The 18,803-nt window shown below is 40.5% G+C and overlaps 1 protein-coding gene across 1 annotated transcript in view; it reads right to left on the bottom strand.

Annotated features, from left to right (window-relative positions):
• Positions 1-8,676: 8,676 nt before the first annotated feature.
• Positions 8,677-18,803, bottom strand: part of IGSF22 (immunoglobulin superfamily member 22) — a 50,426-nt gene continuing 40,299 nt past the window's right edge. The window contains exons 20-24 of the mRNA XM_048484575.1: positions 17,320-17,408; positions 15,526-15,718; positions 13,258-13,557; positions 10,653-10,979; positions 8,677-8,968 (exon numbers count right to left, since the gene is read on the bottom strand). Of these exons, the coding sequence (XP_048340532.1) occupies positions 8,901-8,968; positions 10,653-10,979; positions 13,258-13,557; positions 15,526-15,718; positions 17,320-17,408 (977 nt within the window). The 3' untranslated portion in view covers positions 8,677-8,900. The remainder of the gene's footprint in view (positions 8,969-10,652; positions 10,980-13,257; positions 13,558-15,525; positions 15,719-17,319; positions 17,409-18,803) is intronic.

Genomic DNA, 18,803 nt, shown 5'->3' with positions numbered 1-18,803 from the left:
GTGGATTAGAAGTCTGCAGAGGGAGGGTAAAATTGGCAAAGATGTCTTCCCCTGCATATGCAGATAATGACCAATGGGCTCCACTGGTTTTCAAAAGCGTTGGTTTTCAAAATAAATCTTTATACTTACAGCAGATTGTCTCAAAAACAACCGCTCATGGTGATAAAACATTTTACTTTTCTGTACACCATTGTGCATGACATTACATTTACTATGTATGTCAGAACAAATTCTCTGATATTTTTCCTGTTTACAATGATATTTTTCTCCAAACATCTGCTTTTCTCGGTTTTTGATCACCATGTCAAGCGGCAGCGGCCCCGTGTTTAAATCCTTTCCCCTCATGAAGGCGAAACAAAAACATCATCCTTTATTATAAGTATTTGAAAAGCAGCAGAGAAATCAAATGGGATATTTGAAGTCAACCACTTGTAAGTATTTATGTTGCTCGATTTTTTTTCTTTTTTTAGGTTCCTAAGACTAAAAATGCCAGATCAAACTGAGAAACAGGATGTGATAGTACAATCCTCTAGTCTGCTACGGAGTGTACAGAGTGTTTCAAGTGTAAAAAGAAGTAATTGTTTTTACTGTGTGCATTTGGTATTCTATACTTTTGTTAATTGGAGCTGCATGCGGAGCTGCATGCGGCTCTTTCAGCCTTTTACTTCGGGGCCTGGAGGTTGGAGGGTAGTGTGGGCGTGTCTCTTCAGAGCAGCCACCATCCCCCCTCTGCCATCCCTGCAGCTGCCATCCCCCCCTGCCCCACGGAGCAGGCAGAGGGGGTTTCCCTGCCCGGCGTCACTGCCTCCCGCAGCGCGAGAGGAGGTGGCACCAGGCAGGCTGCAGACGCCATCCCCCCTCTGCCCCATGGAGCAGGCAGCTGCCTTTCCCATTGGGCAGAGGGGGTTTCCCTGCCCAACGCCTCTGCCTCCCAGTGCTGGAAGGAAAGGTGAGTGGAGGGGCCGAACCACTCCGGCTTGGTAGATCTTTGGGGCTGTGGAAAATTGGTCCCAATGGCTCTTTGGGTGGTAAAGGTTGCTGACCCCTGAGCTAGAGGAAAAGAGGAGAAAAACAGAAAATGGGGGGAAACACTAGCAGTGGGATAGTCTGATGGGGCTGAATGGAAGGCCTGATTTAAAATAATGTAGGGACATTGCTTTATTTCATTTATGAGTGGAATTGTGATCTGCTATAGGGAACTTATATTGAGGTTTTAGCCAGCTGGCATTTTGCTTATCTTCTGTCTTCACCATGGACTCTGCTCCTATTGCAGAACCAAAGGGTCTGCTTTGCCCTTCTTTCTACCTGCACTTTAGGGGAAATATACTCTGCAACTTTTGCTTTGTATTAAGAACCTAAGCAATCTGAGTATGGAGATTGCTAAAAAGTCTCATTTACTTTTTTTTGGGAGGATAGTACTTAAGTTTATTTCTTCTGCTGTAAGCAGAGCTCACTAAAGCTTGCAGGAGATGGTGCGTTGAGACTGGCAGTCTGATTCTACAATGTCTGTTAAAACAACACTTTTCTATGCACATATATTTGCCTCCTTGATAGTTTCACATTTGTGTTGTCATTTGGCTTGATCTATGAAGGCTTTTTGTCCACCATGGTTAGCACAGTCTGAAACAGTTAAACTCTCCTAAGGTCAAGTACCATTTTTTAAAAAATCCAAAAAAAATCCCTGGCTAAAGACATCAATGCTGGTGGAGGTGGCTGCTGCCTGGCACTGGGGCAGAGACAATCCAAGGAAACCTGCCCTATGGAAGCCTGTTGCTACATTGACAACTGCACCAGCAATGGAGGAAGTCCACATGCTCCATCTCTGTGGGAAAAAAAACATGGCTTGGGTGTAATTCCTTTTAAAATTTGTTTAAAAGCTGCCTTTAACTATGCAGAGAGGAATGATATAAACAAATGAAAAATAAATAGGACTTCTCAGTGAGTAACTGAACAAGAGTGTGCTTTTTTACTTTGGAAAAGAACCAGTATAACAGAGGGCATTATCCCACTATATTTTCATCATGAGCTAGTATAATTCCACTGAACATTAGTGCCAGTTGGCAAATTGAATCCTAGCTTTAAAGTATGTACAATCTTAATAAATATGACTGTTTCTTGTTTTCTTGTGTTACTGCTGTTTAAATATTGTTTTATTCCTGAGAGGAAAAATATTAAAGTATTTGTTTTGCACATTACTTTTTACACTTTTTATAGTTCTGTGGTTTCTATCCTTCTTTGGCATGGGTTAGCTTTCTTCAGCTCTAGAGAAGCTATTTTATGTAGGCTGCTGAAATAAAGTCATTAAATATATTTTATTAATCTCAGGCTGTAGAATCAAGAGTTTATGGGTTAGATTTTGTCTTAACACATAAAAAGGCACAGCATGGGTTGTGGAGGGAAACGCGTTCAGTATTTAGAGTGTGCATATGGTGCTTCTGCCCTACATAATGGCCATTCTATCAACAGGTCAACACTGTAGGCACTGACAGTGCTTTCAGCCCTAGATGTCTCCTCCCTAGTAGTGCACAGGCCACTGCAACCAGCAGGGAGCTTTGGAATGGAACCCTGGTGGAGTAAGAACAATATAAATGAAACCATGGTGGCAAAAAATTGCCCAAGAAACCATGTAATAATAATTTTTTTAAATCATCTTTAAAATTGCCAGAACAAAGGGCATACTTTTCTCCATCTCACGCCATTAATATGAGCACAATTTATTCCTTAAGCGGTTATTTGGGGGTGGGGGTGGGGGTGGTCATGGCTGTGTTACTTGGTCTTAGGGGAGGGTAAAAAAAGGGACATGGTTAAAGTATGATGACAAGCTGTGGCTTACTGTTATCTGAACAAGCCTGGGGGAATCCTCATGCCCCTCCTTTGGTGCACAGCTCAGTAATGAGAGCCTTCTGCTTTTGCAGCAAACCACAATATGTTATTATATCTGAATGATAAACCTTTTCTGTTATTCGTGCTTAACCAGGATTCCAAAATCTGGTTTAATCCTGATTAGGAATCACGGTTTGTTGAGAAGAACCAAAAACCCCCATAGTTTCTGGTTTGGATGGAAAGAAACAGTGATTTGCTGAGGGGTGAGGAAGGGTAAAACATCAGGATGCTTCTCACAGTGCTGAACTATGGTTGGTGGCATGTGTGAAGTGTGCCCTTGGCTAAAGTCAGGCAAAATGACCTCCATTGCCTTCCATACTTGTTGCCTTGAGCAGATTAAACAACGCAGATACTGATCATGAGCAACTAGATGTACAGTAAGAGGGAAAGGCATATCAAAAGCCCAGGTTTAATGAGACTTGAGCATCACAGTGTGGACAAGCATGCACGTGCAGATCCAACTGCATTCACATCAGATGCGTACAGGCTGTCGCTGCATGCAGATTCCCCTTTCTGGATTGGATCACATGATCCACACAGTGTAGCTAAATAAAGTCATTGAAGTTCAGGGCCTGTGCAGGGTTACACCAGCTGACAATCTAGCTTTCCACATCTTTCCCTCTATCATCAAGAATGAAGTAATAACCATGTCTGCCTGCCTACCTCCCTGGAATGGTGGGAGGAACCATTCATATGTTCCCATCCCTTCAAAATGAGAAGCAATACAGAGACACTGTTATTATATACTCCACTGCAATGTTAATCATTTATGAATGCTTGAACAATCACATTTTAAAGCAGTATCTATGAATACCACCTTGTTTCAGACAAAGACTCTTCAAAAAAAGAATCTTCAGACAAGATTCTTTTGTGAATCGAATAGTCAGTATTCATCAGCAGATGTATTGTCAAAGGCTTTCACTGCTGGAATCAACTGACTGTTGTGGGTTTTTTGGGGGGCTGTATGGCAGTGTCTGGTAGTTTTTGCTCCCAACTTTTCGCCTGCCTGCACCTTCAGAGGCATGTTTCTCTTCATGGCACTGATCATGATCCCACAGCCTGGAAAAGCCACAACAGCCATTTGTCAATAGCTTTCCAGCAGAGCCACAGATTCAAAGTCAGACTTTTCCATTAAAACATGTCCAATGGAATCAGTGAAGTGCACATCTTGGCCCTGTTTGCATGGTTGTGCATTGCTGCCATGTTGAACTAGCACAATCATAGACACTGCAAATGTGCTAAGAACAGTAACACTGGAGTCCCTAGTGATGGTGAAAATAAGTTCACATTTTGTGTCAGTAGATTAATCAAAAGTCCAACCCAGAAAAGCATACTGTAGATCTGTTAATGTCAAAGTGATTTCAGAGCTCTTGTGTACAACAACAAGCCCAGATTTCTCAATAAGTGTGCACCTTTCAGGGAGCAGCAGCCAGTCCTGACTTTGATAAGTATTCATGCAAAAGTGTATAAGTTGCATTCACACTTCATTCTCCCATATGTAACTTTTTAACCATGTACACATAAAAATGTAACGTCTGAATAAACCTTTCAATGTACAGTTAAAGTTCATTGGCCTGTGCCCAAAAGTAGCAGGGGCAAAGGATCTGAACCAGCACCTGGCAATCATGGTAACCAAATACCACATAAGCTCATTCACATCTTCATGCATTTAATCCATTTGTCAAAGTGTAGCAGCAATATTATCTTCCATGGCAGCGCAACAAAAGTTATAGTGAAACTCTGGTAATTTCCCTGCAAATTCAATATTGATCAAAAGAATTTTAACTCAGCAGAACCAACCTGCAGCAAACCTTCACAAAGAAATTGTTGACCAGATTCAATTGTTCTTATGATAACATAGCAACTCTGTGGAAAATGTTTGGGAAAGAAACATTACTTCTGGAAAACGTTATAAAGAATGATGTTTCTCCACTGGACTATTACAGCCCATCCAGAGCCCTGGAGTTGGGACGCGGGTGGCACCACAATGGTTCCACCCTACCACTACCAAGAGGGCTTTCCAGTGGCATGAGAAGGCAAAAAACAAAGAAAAAACCCATGCCACCAGAGGACCCTCCATTGGGTTCAATGGACTTCATGCCAGCTGAAAGGTAGTATAAGTCCAAGAGCTGCGGCCATGGCATATCTGCTGTAAACCTGGGGTGAAAGCTAAGTAACATCAGCTACATCCTCAGGACCACTCCTGCCATGCTTCTGTTGCACCAACTCAGTGCTTGGTGCTAAGTCTGAGCACCATGGGACTCAGTGATGGCCATTGGCATTTCTGCCTCTCTGCTGGGATAAGTATCCGGGAAGGCAAATCCACCAGCACAAGTGTGCACCAAATTTGCAGCATGATTCCTCCCCTCTTTGGATGGGGCTGTAAGGCTTATAAATTGGTTCTCAGATTGTGGTACAAGTTTGCGAAGTATATCAGATCTGGTGGCAGCCAGTAAGCCTGCTATGCTAACTATGGAAACCAGCCACAGAATGGTAGGAACCTTGGGGGTGCTTCTAGCCACAGCATACAGAGGCATAGCAAGAGGGAAAAGCATCCGGTAAACCGGTACATCCTCCGCCCCTGTCCCGCCCCGGAACGCCCCCCATCCCGACCTGGAATGCCCCCTGAATGCCCTCGCCACCCCCACTGGGGCCCGCGCCCGGTGCGTCACGCCTCCCCTTGGAGCTACGCCTCTGATAGCATAGCCTCCCTTTCCTTATGTGACTGGCTATTTTTAGTATGAATCTGAGATGTCCTGATGCTAATTCTATGTGGAGTATTAGTGCTCTACTCTACATAGCCTCTATGTTGGCACCTGATGGAAAAATGGCTTCAACTTGAACTGTAGAGGGTAGTAGGATGGGAAGTAGAGTACGGTTAGAGTGGGGCTGAGTTTGAGAAACACTGTCTTATGATGTCATAGAGGACCACTAGAACCATTGGTACATTCTTCTCATCTCAGTACCCCCCCCAAGTATCTGCAGTCTTTAAATTGTAACATTTTAATTAAAAAACAAACAAACTCTAGTTGTTGAGCATAGGATTACAATGACAACAGAGCTATATGTGCTAGGGGACAGCTTAGTGACTAACTGGCAGTTTTGGATAATGGAGATTCTGCTAGTCTTTGCTATTTATGGTGATGGTATAAGTTTATGTTGATGGTGCATAAAATCCTTTGTGTGCAAGATAACATTTGTATCATTTTTTCCAGAGCACTATTCCTATTAAAATGCTGACTTGAGAGGTAAATTGGCACTGTTACTGATATCAAATTAATTCAGGAAGTAACAAATTCATATTTTACTAACTTACAAAGTTTTCTAAACTTTATTGCCATGAAATAAACCCTTTGTATGAGCTCCAAGCAGCATATATTAAAACAATTTTAAAAATGTTTATGTTGAGCGCAGAACTCAAATAGCTGCAGTAAAATGTAAACTAACAGAAACTCAGAGGCAAACACAATGCAAAAGTTGTATTCTTTTTTCTCATATTCAGTTTTTTACTTAAATTCCAGTTTAGAGAATGTTTGGTTGTGTACATTCTTCTTTGTAATGTAAAAAACCAAAAATACAGATAAATATATATCATCATGATAATAAAAAGGTCACTGTCCAAAAAGCAAATATGTGTTGTGCATTTTGTTATTAGCTGTGGCTAAAAATCAATGGCAGAAGAAATCCAACTGTTATGTAAGTCCATCATAATATTGTGGTTGTTCTACATTTTCCCAGCAAAATCTGTGATGTTTCAAAATGTTAATGCTGCTTCAACTTTAATTGATCTGGGCCAGGGGCTTTTATTTTCTGGATAAACCCTAATTCAAAGCCTTCTGCTGCATAGTTTGGATGCTTGATGCAAGCTATGAAAGCAGATTTCTGTACTGTTAGTGGCGCAATGATTGACATTTCCAATGAATTTTAAAGATATTCTGCACAATCAACTATCATGACCCCTTTACACGGTTCATATTTTTAAATGTGAACAGGACTGTGTAGACCCACCTGTGCAATCAAACCCCACTCTTAGGATCCAGTAGAGCCAGTGTGGTGTCATGATTGGGATGATTCAGAATCAAATCCTCACTCTGCCAGGGAAGCTACCTGAATGACTTTAGGTCAGTCACATATTCTCAGCCTAACCTACTTCAGAGGGACGTTGGGAGGATAATTTGGAAGAGAGAAGAATTAACTAAGCTGTTTTGAGTTCCAGTTGGGGAAAAAGGCAGAATATAAATGAAGTAAATAAAATAACAAATCCAGAGACCTCTATGTACTCCAGTCCAACTCACAGATATGGAAAGATATGAGAACTATAGGCTGATACTGCTGCTCTATTGCATACATCTGTCAAACTGAACTGAAAATGATCCCTAGACTTTAATACTGAAGGCTATGCCAATGCCACGATGACAGCACAACAGTCTTTTAACTTTAGCCTAATGTTCAATCTGACTATGAAAAGTATGAAGGAAACAAGATGTACAGTTGCTCTGATTCTCCAGTTCATATGTTTCCATGACAACCTTCTTCCTAGTCCTGGCCTGAAATATTTTTCTAGGTATGCACAAAATGGTAAATAGGGTACAAGAGAGGCAAGTTCAGCCCTTGACCTTACACTGGACAAGTACTAAACATTTCGAAAATAATTCACAGGTTGGTGTGACCCTAATTTCCAGTGGAGTTTTAGTGGGATAACTGTAATAAGTGGTTAAGATTGCAACCTTATGGTCTTAAAAGTAATGGCTATAATTCTCAGAGAATTCACTTAGAAATCACAGATTAATGATGCCAAGAATTTCACTGAACTCAGCCCACATATCAGATATGCTCATGTTTCCAGTTTTTTCAGCCTACCTTTTTGTGAGTCAAGCAGATCTGGGTGTCTATAATATCTTTCTCACTGAGTATTGGAGGATTTATGCAGGTCTTCACTAGTAAAAGCTATAGGATTGCCAGTTGAGACTGTCCTTCTTTCATGGACTGAGTTCCAAATTCAGCAAAATGCTATAGAGAAAGCACAGTTTAAAAGCTTTGCTGCTGGATGTTAAGATTCCACCCAGCTAATGGCATAGTTTCCCCCACCAGAAGGCTTATGTTCCACTGGAGGAAATCTCCTTGCATTAGGGAAAAACACTGCCATTAGAGGAACAGAATAATAAAATTCAAACCTCAGTATTGTGGAGGAGTGGCTAAGGCAGTATGGGAAAAATCCATTAAATACACTGATGAAGAATTGGAGATCAAAAGCGATCTCTGAAATGTTTTAAATTGCTAGATTTTAAAAAATCATAACAGAACTGCGAATGGATTTACATGGCTGTTTGAATTTGTAAGAAGTCAGTATCTCAATAAAATAAATGGGCGAATAACCAGAAAAGCAGCTAGGGCAAATTAGCAATGGGGTTATTGAAGGCTGATATTTCCTATAAATGTTGAAGAAATTTTATTCAAACAGAATAAAAGTCACACAAAATCTGGCATCTGTTGCAACCACTCTTTGAAATCCATTGCTTGTTGAGCTTTATTCATTTGTTCCTCATTTAGATGCAGCCGGCATCTCTAGCCTCTCTCCGTTCTGAATGAGAGCCACAGGATTTCACTGAAAGGGTAGTTTGCTCTTGAGCAAAGGGCTACTCGGTGGGTGGGAGTGGCCATTTGTTCTGGCCTTGGCACACTGGTGCTGAATAATAAAACACCACCTCCGAAGTTTTTGCTGAATGGATTATAAAGTATAGGATTTTGGTGGAAGAGAAAGGACAGCACAAAAATTAAAAGACCAACAAAAACTCAGATACAGCATCTCTTTATTTTGAAGGTTCTGCTGGGATTAACAAAATTCTGGTTCTTACCCTTCAGTCATCACAAAGCTCTGGAAGAAAACTACATATCAGCTATCCCTAAGAAAAATACAAAGTGGTAATCACCACCATCTTTTCTTATGTAATATAATTGCTACAGGTGGCACACTAGTTATAGTGCTTAAGCAAAATTAAGGTTTCGCTAGGTGCTGCTCACATGATATGCTTTGACTTCTGCAAGCTTTCAGTCACTGAATCCAGGAGGCTCTTATCGTCTTTATCTACAGGAGAGAAATGATAAAATGTTAATATACGATACTGCTGTTTACTATTGAGCTCATGGTAAATTCTACCTAGGGTTGCTAGGACTAGATTCCAAGGCAGGGTATGTGTGTTAAGGTCTGAACAACACAGAAACACCCACATCACTGCATGTGCTTCAAATGATTGCAGTTATTTCAGGATATCTTGGCTGACTGAAGCTGTTATTATTTAGTGACTCACCATGAAGTCATCCTTCTATCTCTTAAAACCAGAAGGCAGATTGCTCTGGCACACCAAGATTATCACCATGTAAACAGGTCCCAGGCTATGGCTGGAGAACATGTGACACAGTTACCTGGCTGAAGCTTAGTAGGTCTGGTCCATGCCTGTGCAAAAGACTTTCTGGGAATCTCATGTACCCCATCTAGACCTCCATGAAGGAGGAAGGGTGAGATATAAATTTAACAGATAATGCAATAGGTTGGAGACACACAGTTGAGAGCTGGTTTGGTATAGGGTAGATTGAACTGAAACCTTTAATGGCTTTTAGGATACAGTCAAATATAAACTGTCACTACTGGGGCTGTATCAGTTTATAAGCTGTGCCTAGAAACATCATTCTCAAATTTCATTAAAAAAGGACTAACACATGCCTTGAAGCCGGTTATATGGTGAACAGGGAAGACAGGGCAGAAGAATACAAATCAGCAGGATAAAAAAGAGAGTAGGAGAGAACTGGAGGCAGTCCTCTGACACCTAGGACTGTTTCCAGAAACATCTATGCTGTGCCATTTGTCTCTTCTTTCAAGCCACACCTTTTCTGCAAAGGCTTCAATCTTGATATGCAACTGAAACAAAAGCTAGCAGTGCAATTCCATGCAATTACACCCTTCTGAACCCATTGAAGTCAATGAATTTGGGAGGGTGCGACTGTTACAGAATGTTTATGTTGGTATCTGGCTTCCCTCTTCCTTCCCTGTTGCCTCTGCCAATGTTAAAATTGAAGTCTGTAAATCATAAATTGGGACAGGGATCTGTCTCTGTTGCCTCTGTCACTCTGTCAAAAGGTCATACAAATTGATAGTGAATAAATAGATGCATAAATAAGTAACAACTGCTTATGTGCACCAGAATGTACATGTGCTGGGAAACAGTACCAAGTCATGGCTTCACAGCATGGCCTTGTACAATGAAATGTATATTTGCAGGTTGTCATCATATATGGTCAAGTTTATATAGCTTGTGTTCTGTTCCTTGCAGGAAGAAAATGTGTGACGCATGCAGTGCCTCCAAGAATAATAGGGTGGATGGCTTCTTTCTGGTTGACAACTGGGGTAAAAAAAAATTAGGATATGAATAGGCTGTGAAATGTTCAGGGCCAGTAAAATTGAACAAAACATTTTTTCTTCCCATTCCACTGCTATTTTTTTTTTTGCTGTGACCCTCTTCTCCTGCAAATCACAAGACAAACTGAAAGCAAATTTCTCAGTATAATTGGAACTATCTTGCCCTAGTAGGACTTACTCCCTATTTTCCTTTGGGCGAATATGATTAAGGGCCAACTTGGGTTGAATTAGTTCTTTGACTACAATATAGGTGCACATCTTGCTTGACTTAGAATGTTGTTTCTTGCTCAGTATGGTTACACCAATTGTCTAGTATTAATATCTTTAGTCCCTGCCAAGAAAGAGTTCAACTTACCATACACTGTCAAAGTGCAATTGCATTTTTCCTGCCCAAGTTCATTCTCAATCAGGATGGAGTAGTCTCCACTGTCCTTGGTAGTGCATGCGGGGATCATCAGTGTGCAGACACCACTTGTTGAATTGTACCAGAATTTAGAACTGGCTGTGATGTTGACATTGCTCTTGTATATCGTAACCACGGGACGGGGATTTCCCAAGAAAGCGCAACTCATGGTACAGTCATGGCCCCGGCGCACTGCATGGTTTTTCAGTGGGTTGATGAATCGAGGGGCGTGGCACCAGTCCCGCTCATGGTATTCCTTTATCTTGGCACTGAACAGTTCTGTTGAGGATACAATATGATCAGTGGTGGGATCAAAAAATTTTAATAACAGGTTCCGATGGTGGTGGGATTCAAACAGTGGTTCTGCCGCACACGCGCACCTCCAGTCCCTATTGGGCAGGGAGGTTGCTTTAGTAACCCCTTCTCAGCACTCAGAAAAAATTAGTAACCACTTCTAGAGAAGTGGTGAGAACTGGTTGGATCCCACCTCTGAATATGATCAACACTGGCTCTAAAATCCTTCAGTCCAGGAAAACACATGTTTAGTTTTGTGTGTCTCAATTCTATGCTGAAATTTCCTCCTTTAATAACTGAGGTTTGTTTTTAGGAAATAGAATCATATGCTTAACTCAAAACACAGTTACAATACTTGCTTTTATTTTATTACAGTCAACAACCAGTCACAAAAAAATTAAATACAGGTCATCGCTACTCACAATTTAAGTGTATATATACAGACGATGTAGACCATGTGGTGATTACTAAATGCACTAATTTAAAAACAAATTTATCATGGCAATTTGTTAAAAAATAAAAGAACAGTAAAATATTTAAAATTTCTGTCATTTTTAATATTAAAGACTTCATGCAATTTTTCCAAATTTACAAACTTATGTACAAAATCTAGCAATTACATGTGTCATTTGATATATTTGATATTCCAGAAAACCCTTCTAATAATAGTCCAATAGTTTCATTATGAATTGTACTATAAAAAGCACAGCTAAAAAACATGTGCTTAATCAGTTCAATTTCTCTTTTTGGACAGGCACAGAGTCTTTGATCATAAGGGACTCACTTATATTCTCATTCCAATATAGCAGAGGGCAAGGACTTACTTCTGGTCAACATAAATACCCTTCTAGCATTATTGGATTCCAGGAAATATAAAAAAGTTGCCAGGGATGTTTTGTATCTGAAAGTCTCAAGAGAAATAAAGCCTGGAGAGACCAATAAATCCAATGGTCTCTCAGCGTCAGTTACTCTTTGCTTGACTTCTGATCTTACCCACTCTAGCCCAAGGTCCGAAAGAGCTTGAGGACAGAGGCCTAGTTTTTAAGATAGCCGTTTGCCAGCTAGAATGAAAGCTGCCTTGCATCATCAATGGAAATGATCCCTGAGGATTGATACTGCCTAATAGCCACTTAAAAATCCATAAAATACAGATTCTAGCTTCAGTTTTCAACATAACAGTTTTGGGTCTGATCCAGGAATTAGACACACATTTAGGGACTTTTAAGTGTGTTCTAAGAAACTTGGACTGAGCTCGCTTGAGATGAACAAATGAAGAAGATGGTGGTCCTAAAAATGAGCCATACACTAACCATGTCAAAATGTAACTTTGAGGTCTATAAATGTGGCATGGAGAGATGTATTATCTCTTATTTCATAATTAGGTGTTGTACTGACTGTTAAGCAGTGATCTAACATAAACTTTCCTGCTCTGAATCCAACTTGTTCAATAGCCAAGACATTCTTTTTTTTCAAGTCTAACAGTTTCCCTGTAAGTGCTTCACATACTAATGATATTTAATAAACTGATTAGCCTATAATTTGATTGGTCTTCTCTGTTACCCTTCTTAAAGAATGGAACTACAATAACAGTGTCCCAATCCTTAGGGATATGGCCAGTCTCATCAATATGGGTAAACAGAAAAGCTAAAAATAGTGGCCACTAGTATATGTTCTCTTTTAATAATAAACACCATTTAGACCAGGGGCTTTGACTCTTTTATCCAGTCACTATCAAAGTCAGAAGAAAATGCAGTGGGAAGAAAAGTGGTCTCATGGTCACTTTGTAAGGAAAAATCAGCAGGCACCCAATGTTAGATTCTCTCCTAACTCCCCATTCCTATCATCATAGCAAATGCATGTACCCCCTTCCTAACCCCTGCATAATGTCTCCAGCCCTCAGTCTTTCCCTCGTAGCTACCAACAGCAAGATTGAAGGAAGAAGAGATAATAGCCAAGGACTCTTCCATCATGCCAAGTGAGCCCAGCTACCATCAATGATGCTACAAAGAGTTGAAATAGCAGCTGGACAGTCTTCTACCAACCCTTTTAAATTGTGCTCTGGTTTATATTTGCTTTTATATTTAAATGATGCAAGATTCTTTGAAGATTTCTGGCTGAAAAACAAGATAAAATTACAACCAGTCAATAGAAAGGCTTTGATGATTTCCAGGTAGAGAGAACCCTTGACAGACTTGCAAGCTACACATAAATCTGGAAAATCACTCTTTGTCACAAATGAAAATATAGAAAAATACATGCTTACCTTTGTCTTTATTGATATGCCAGGAATCCTTTGAATCTAGAGGATCACTATCACCAATATCATTGCGGGCAAAGACCCGGAAGAAATATTTTCTGCCAGGAAGCAAACCTGTGACAGTGTACTTGTTACTGTAAACTTTCTCTGCTGCTGTGAACCAAGTGGCAGTACTGGTGTCTCGTTTCAGGATGACATAATGAGCTCCTCCATCTTCTTTGATATCCGGAGAGTGATCCCATGTCAGAGAGACAGTGTTAGGCACCTCCTCATACAGGTTCAGGTTAGTAGGAGGCCTTGGAAAATCTAAGGCAGAAACACTACGTATGAGCCAGAGCTTATTTTTGTTTGTGGCCATCCAGCATTTTTGCAGTATCTCTCACTAGGAGGATTAACTGGTCCATTTTATTTTCCGTATATTTCTGGGATCTAATGATCCTATATGACACTGCAGATTCTTATTGAGGAACAATCAATAGATTGAGAAGGGCCATACCTCAATGGCAGAGCATCTACTGCACATGCAGAAGATCCCAATTTCAATCCTTGGCATCTCCAGTTAAAGGAACTCAGGAAGGAGGTGTTGAGAAAGAATTTTGGAGAACTGCAGCTAAAATAGACAATACTGAGCTTCATTACCTCAATGGTCTGAATTGTATGTTCATAATGATGGAGTTATCTCCACTAGTTATCAGATGTCAGTATTCATGATTCATTGTCACCTATGTACATTGTTCATTAGCTGAAATGCTGTCTTCATTGCATCATAAAATAACAGCACACAGTAGCAGATTTTTTTTTTTGCTGTCAAGTCACAGATGACTTATGGTGACCCCACAGGGTTTTCAAGATGAGATGTTGGAAGGTGGTTTGCCAATGCCCACCTCCACATCATGACCTTGGTATTTTTTGGCAGTCTCCCATTCAAACAATAGCTGAGGTCAGGGCTGAGTGTGTACCTGACCCAAGGTCACCCAGCAAAGGTTTCTGGGTACAAGTGGGGATTTGAACCTGAGTTTTCAGGTCCTAGTCTGAAACCTTAACAACTATACCACACTGGCACTTATTAAAATTAACACCCTATGTACCAGTAAAGCATCACATGATATTATTTTATGAGCTTGTAATCATGTAATATGTAATCACGGGAGCAGCAGTGGCATAGGAGGTTAAGAGCTCGTGTATCTAATCTGAAGGAACCGGGTTTGATTCCCAGCTCTGCTGCCTGAGCTGAGGAGGCTTATCTGGGGAATTCAGATTAGCCTGTGCACTTCCACACACGCCAGCTGGGTGACCTTGGGCTAGTCACAGCTCTTCTGAGCTCTCTCAACCCCACCTACCTCACAGGGTGTTTGTTGTGAGGGGGGAAGGGCAAGGAGATTGTAAGCCCCTTTGAGTCTCCTGCAGGAGAGAAAGGGGGATATAAATCCAAACTCTTCTTCTTCTTAATACAGCGATCTGCAAAATAATATTTATATTTTCTAGACATTAAAAATAATGCCAGTTCAAGGTATCTTTTTCAAGCTATTAGCCAAGTTATATTTAGGAGACACAGGCTGTGTCCAGATGGTACAATAAATCAGAGTTTAAAAATCAAAGTTCAATTCCAAGTTAGTATGATGTCTGAGTCCAAGCTGCCCAACAAATTATGATTTTTAGTGGGTGCTAAACTGGAATCCCAAACAATGATTGTACCTGGCTTATTCAGTATGGTTTGTACTAACCGTGGTTTATCATGCAGTCTAAATGCAGAAGTCCTACTTTGCTCAGTAGCACTTCTCTTAGCTTGAAATATGTTTCAAAGATTTTCACCTCTCCAGGGCGAAATTTAAAAGACAAAATATGACAAGAGAGAAAGACAGTAGAACATCTACTTTGTTTCAGAGTTTAAAAGTCTAGGTATCAAATGAAGCTCATAAACAAAAAGGGGGTGAAAAACAGCACATACATTCCAGAAATGGTACCACATACACCTCAGTCTTATCAGCTTCCTGACTTCATGCTTATGTATCATCATGCATGACTTCTAAGAGGAGACTCTTATCCTACAAAATAAAAAATGGTCGCCTCTTATGCAGATATTCCCCTATTTCAAGAGTCCTCTTTGCCACCAGTTTGGTGTTCCAATATCAATTCAGAAGTTCAAACAACTTCCCCAAATAAGCAGAGGGGTTCTGTTCATGTAAACAGAACTGTATGGGTAGGTAGAAAGGGAACACAGTCTCAGTTTCACAATTTTGTCTAATCCCAAGCCTTTAGGGTACCCTCCTGTACCTGCTATTTGCACGTGGATATCATGGGAGGTTTCCCCATAGTCATTGCTGAGCACGATACGGTAGAGTCCAGTATCAAAGCGTTTGGTGCTGTGGATGAGGAACTGGGAGTGGTTCTTGCCTTTGGTGATGCTCTCCCTTCCCCTTGTGGGAATCCCATCCTTTTGCCACACCACAGTTGGTGGAGGGGAGCCCTGCAAGAAACATAAATTGTCAAAAGAAGAAACTGTAACTTATTCCACCTATTCTTTCCCTGGTTCTCTCATCTGCCTCTCCCTCCACCTGCTCTGTGCATCACACTTGGAATCACGCTTGCTACAGCTGGCTGGGGAAGGGATGGACAAAACCAATAGATGGGAAGAGTCATGGCTGATGTGTCTCTTATTAAAAACAGCTGTTTTAAAGTGAATTGTGATCTGGCAACTGTAATTCTATAAAGAGGAGGTGACTTTTGAGATCATGACAAAAAAGGGAGCCATTTGCCAGGTTTTCCTCTGAACTCCATGCTTCTGTGATCATCAGGAATAGTAAAATCACACACAGCAAATCCCACATAACTCTGATGACCACCCCAAAAAGTCCAAAGTAGCCTGGAGAATATTAATGAATCCCCAGCAAACATGATCCTATCAATGGAATTGCTTGAGCCCACGGATACAGTTCCATGGCATGGATCTGAGGAAAGAAGAGGAGATTATGGGGCTTACAAAGCTCTTATTAGTCTGGCATCCCAATCAGCATTACTGTGCATTATTGTGATTACTTTAATCCTGCGTGAGCAAAATGCTGTATTTCTCCTAGTAATTATTTCAAGTTGGGGGAGTTTCTCATATGCCTACGAAGGTTCTAATTCTGCCTATGTACTAAGTACATACTTAAATAAGCAATCTGTCCACATACTAGGGCAGTCTTGTGAGTACTCTGCATTCCCTGTCCAGCCTGAGCCCCCTTTTCACAAACTAGACTCAACAGTTAGCCATGCATGGCATTCTGTGCTTCCATAGCTACTCATCGCAACAATGCTCAGAGTAGTGCCTGACATCCACAGATGAGGTGACGAACAAAAGCAGAATAACAGGAAGAACCTTACTGAGAAACCAGCTTCAGTTCAATAAGTTCAAAACTATCAAAAATTATTTGGAATGGTCAGTAATTAATAAGAAATTATTTGTCATTATTACTGATATAGCAATATCAGTGTGCCAGGATATATGGAACAGTATAAGCAAAACACAGATTTTTGCTCCCCAAAACTTGCAGGATAAATCTATTTATTGATAGTAAAGGTGTGTGTGTGGGGAGATGTGCAGGAAAGCATAAGCAAACAAGAGATGAATGTGAGCAACTAGTGTTACATGTAGGCTTTGGCTTTGTTGAAGATAAAGCAGGGCTAAATTTACACATGCTGAGGTCCCATGCTATGTCAAGTTTAAAAGGCCCCACAGCATTACCAAAAATAATCGGCAAAACTTAAAATCTAGTAATTTTATGCCCTTCATAATCTGAAGCCTCAAACTGTAGCTTACTCAGCTTCTGCACAAATCTAGCTCAGGATGAGAGCATCCTCCTATGATCAGCTAGGCTGACTGGACCAGTATAGAGTGAAATGAGGATCTCATGTTTGCCCGTCTCCCTCAGCCCAGTGGCAATTCAAGCCTTATATATGAGTGAAATGAAAGTCACAAAGGAAAGAGAAGGTTACAAAATGATAACTGCAAGCAAACTTATAAACTTCCCCTATGGGGAAGCCTTATAAACTTTAGAGACACTCATAAATAATTAAAAGATGGCTTACAGTAAAAGAGGCATGAATACAGAGGGCAGTCCCTGCACGAACTACCATGTGACTCTTCAGTCTAGCCATCAGATCAAACTTCGGTGGAGCTAAAAGATTAACCAGCCCAACAACAAAGAGAGAGGGAAAGAAAAACAATCAAAACCATCTGTTAGAAGGTTTGCCCCAACTGTTGTATCCTTTCAGCTCCAAAGGATAAGTAGTTAAACATTAGAAAGAAAAGCAGCGATAAAACGTACATTTCTTATCAAATAGTGTTACTTTAGGCTAGCAGTACTGTAATTCATTATCTCAGCCATTATGACAAGTGGTTGCAATCACTATGGAAATGAAGTGATTGACTGAAGTATCAAAGAATATTTGAGCTGGCAAGAGGTGCTGGCAAGAAAGAGATGCTCTTGAGGAATAATCAGCTGTTGTTTAAAACATATGATGTGTGTTCAGGACATCTTTCTTAAATATGGATTATTCTTGCTCATGTGGGCAGCAGTAGTTATTTCAGGGTACTTAGTGTGTATTAATTGTACCCAAGAGGAAGAATGATCCGACCCTATATATAATCCATTAGTTGACATGGGAGTCTGGAAACTGTTCAAACAGCAAAGAGCCAGATTTGATTTGAGACATTAAATTTCTCCTGTCAGTTTATTTACACTTGAATGCAGCTGGGTGGGGGTGGGGGACTTTGAACTTGATGGAAGTTTTGGCACACAACAGACAAAATGATGCGGGGAAACATATCTTTGCAGATTGCCCGGTTCAGCAAAATTGACATCACAAGGTTGCTTTCTCGCCCTCAGTGGAAAAAATACCAAGTTCAAATCTTTTCTCTTGCAGAGAGAAGACCAGTTTGGGGAAGACAATTTTTTTAGCATGCAGATATGGAACTTCTCCTGGACCAGCTTCCTTGACAGCCTCAGTAGTGACTGCAGATTGTTTTTTTAAGATGCCAATAAAATAAATGTTACTTCTCCAGCTTAGAGTTTCCCTTCCATATAGCTGTGCTAAAGTTTTTTAAAGCACTTCCCCACAATTGTGTTTAGTTTGACTGCGACTGAGCAACAGGTGTTTTCTGCTACTTTTGGCCTTAGCAAGAAGAGTGCGACAAAATGATCAAAACAATTCTGGCTTTTTTTGGCAGGAGCGGGGGCAGCTATTTTGTTTCCAATTTTAGCTTCCCAGTTCCTTATCTCAAAGGTGGGTGGCAAACATGATGAAGTTGATGTAAAAGGTCTTGTATCTGCTCAGCAATGGAGCCCACATCATGGTCTTGGGAACTCACCATTACTTAGCCTGGCCCTAGCCAATCTTACAGAGTTTACAATTAATTGATTTTTAAAAAAAAAAATACCCTGCATTTAGAATACACAACAGCAGAATTATATAAAGTTATTTGTATCATCTAAATATCAATAACATTAGCAAGAGTAAGAAACTGGTGTCTGCCAAGAGAAGGAGTCCATTGGCTGGTGTAAAAACAAATG

Source organism: Sphaerodactylus townsendi, linkage group LG02, assembly GCF_021028975.2.
Source record: "Sphaerodactylus townsendi isolate TG3544 linkage group LG02, MPM_Stown_v2.3, whole genome shotgun sequence".
NCBI classification, from domain to species: domain Eukaryota; kingdom Metazoa; phylum Chordata; class Lepidosauria; order Squamata; family Sphaerodactylidae; genus Sphaerodactylus; species Sphaerodactylus townsendi.
The sequence above is the reverse complement of the archived record's forward strand: the minus strand, read 5'-3'. Positions and strand labels throughout refer to the sequence as shown.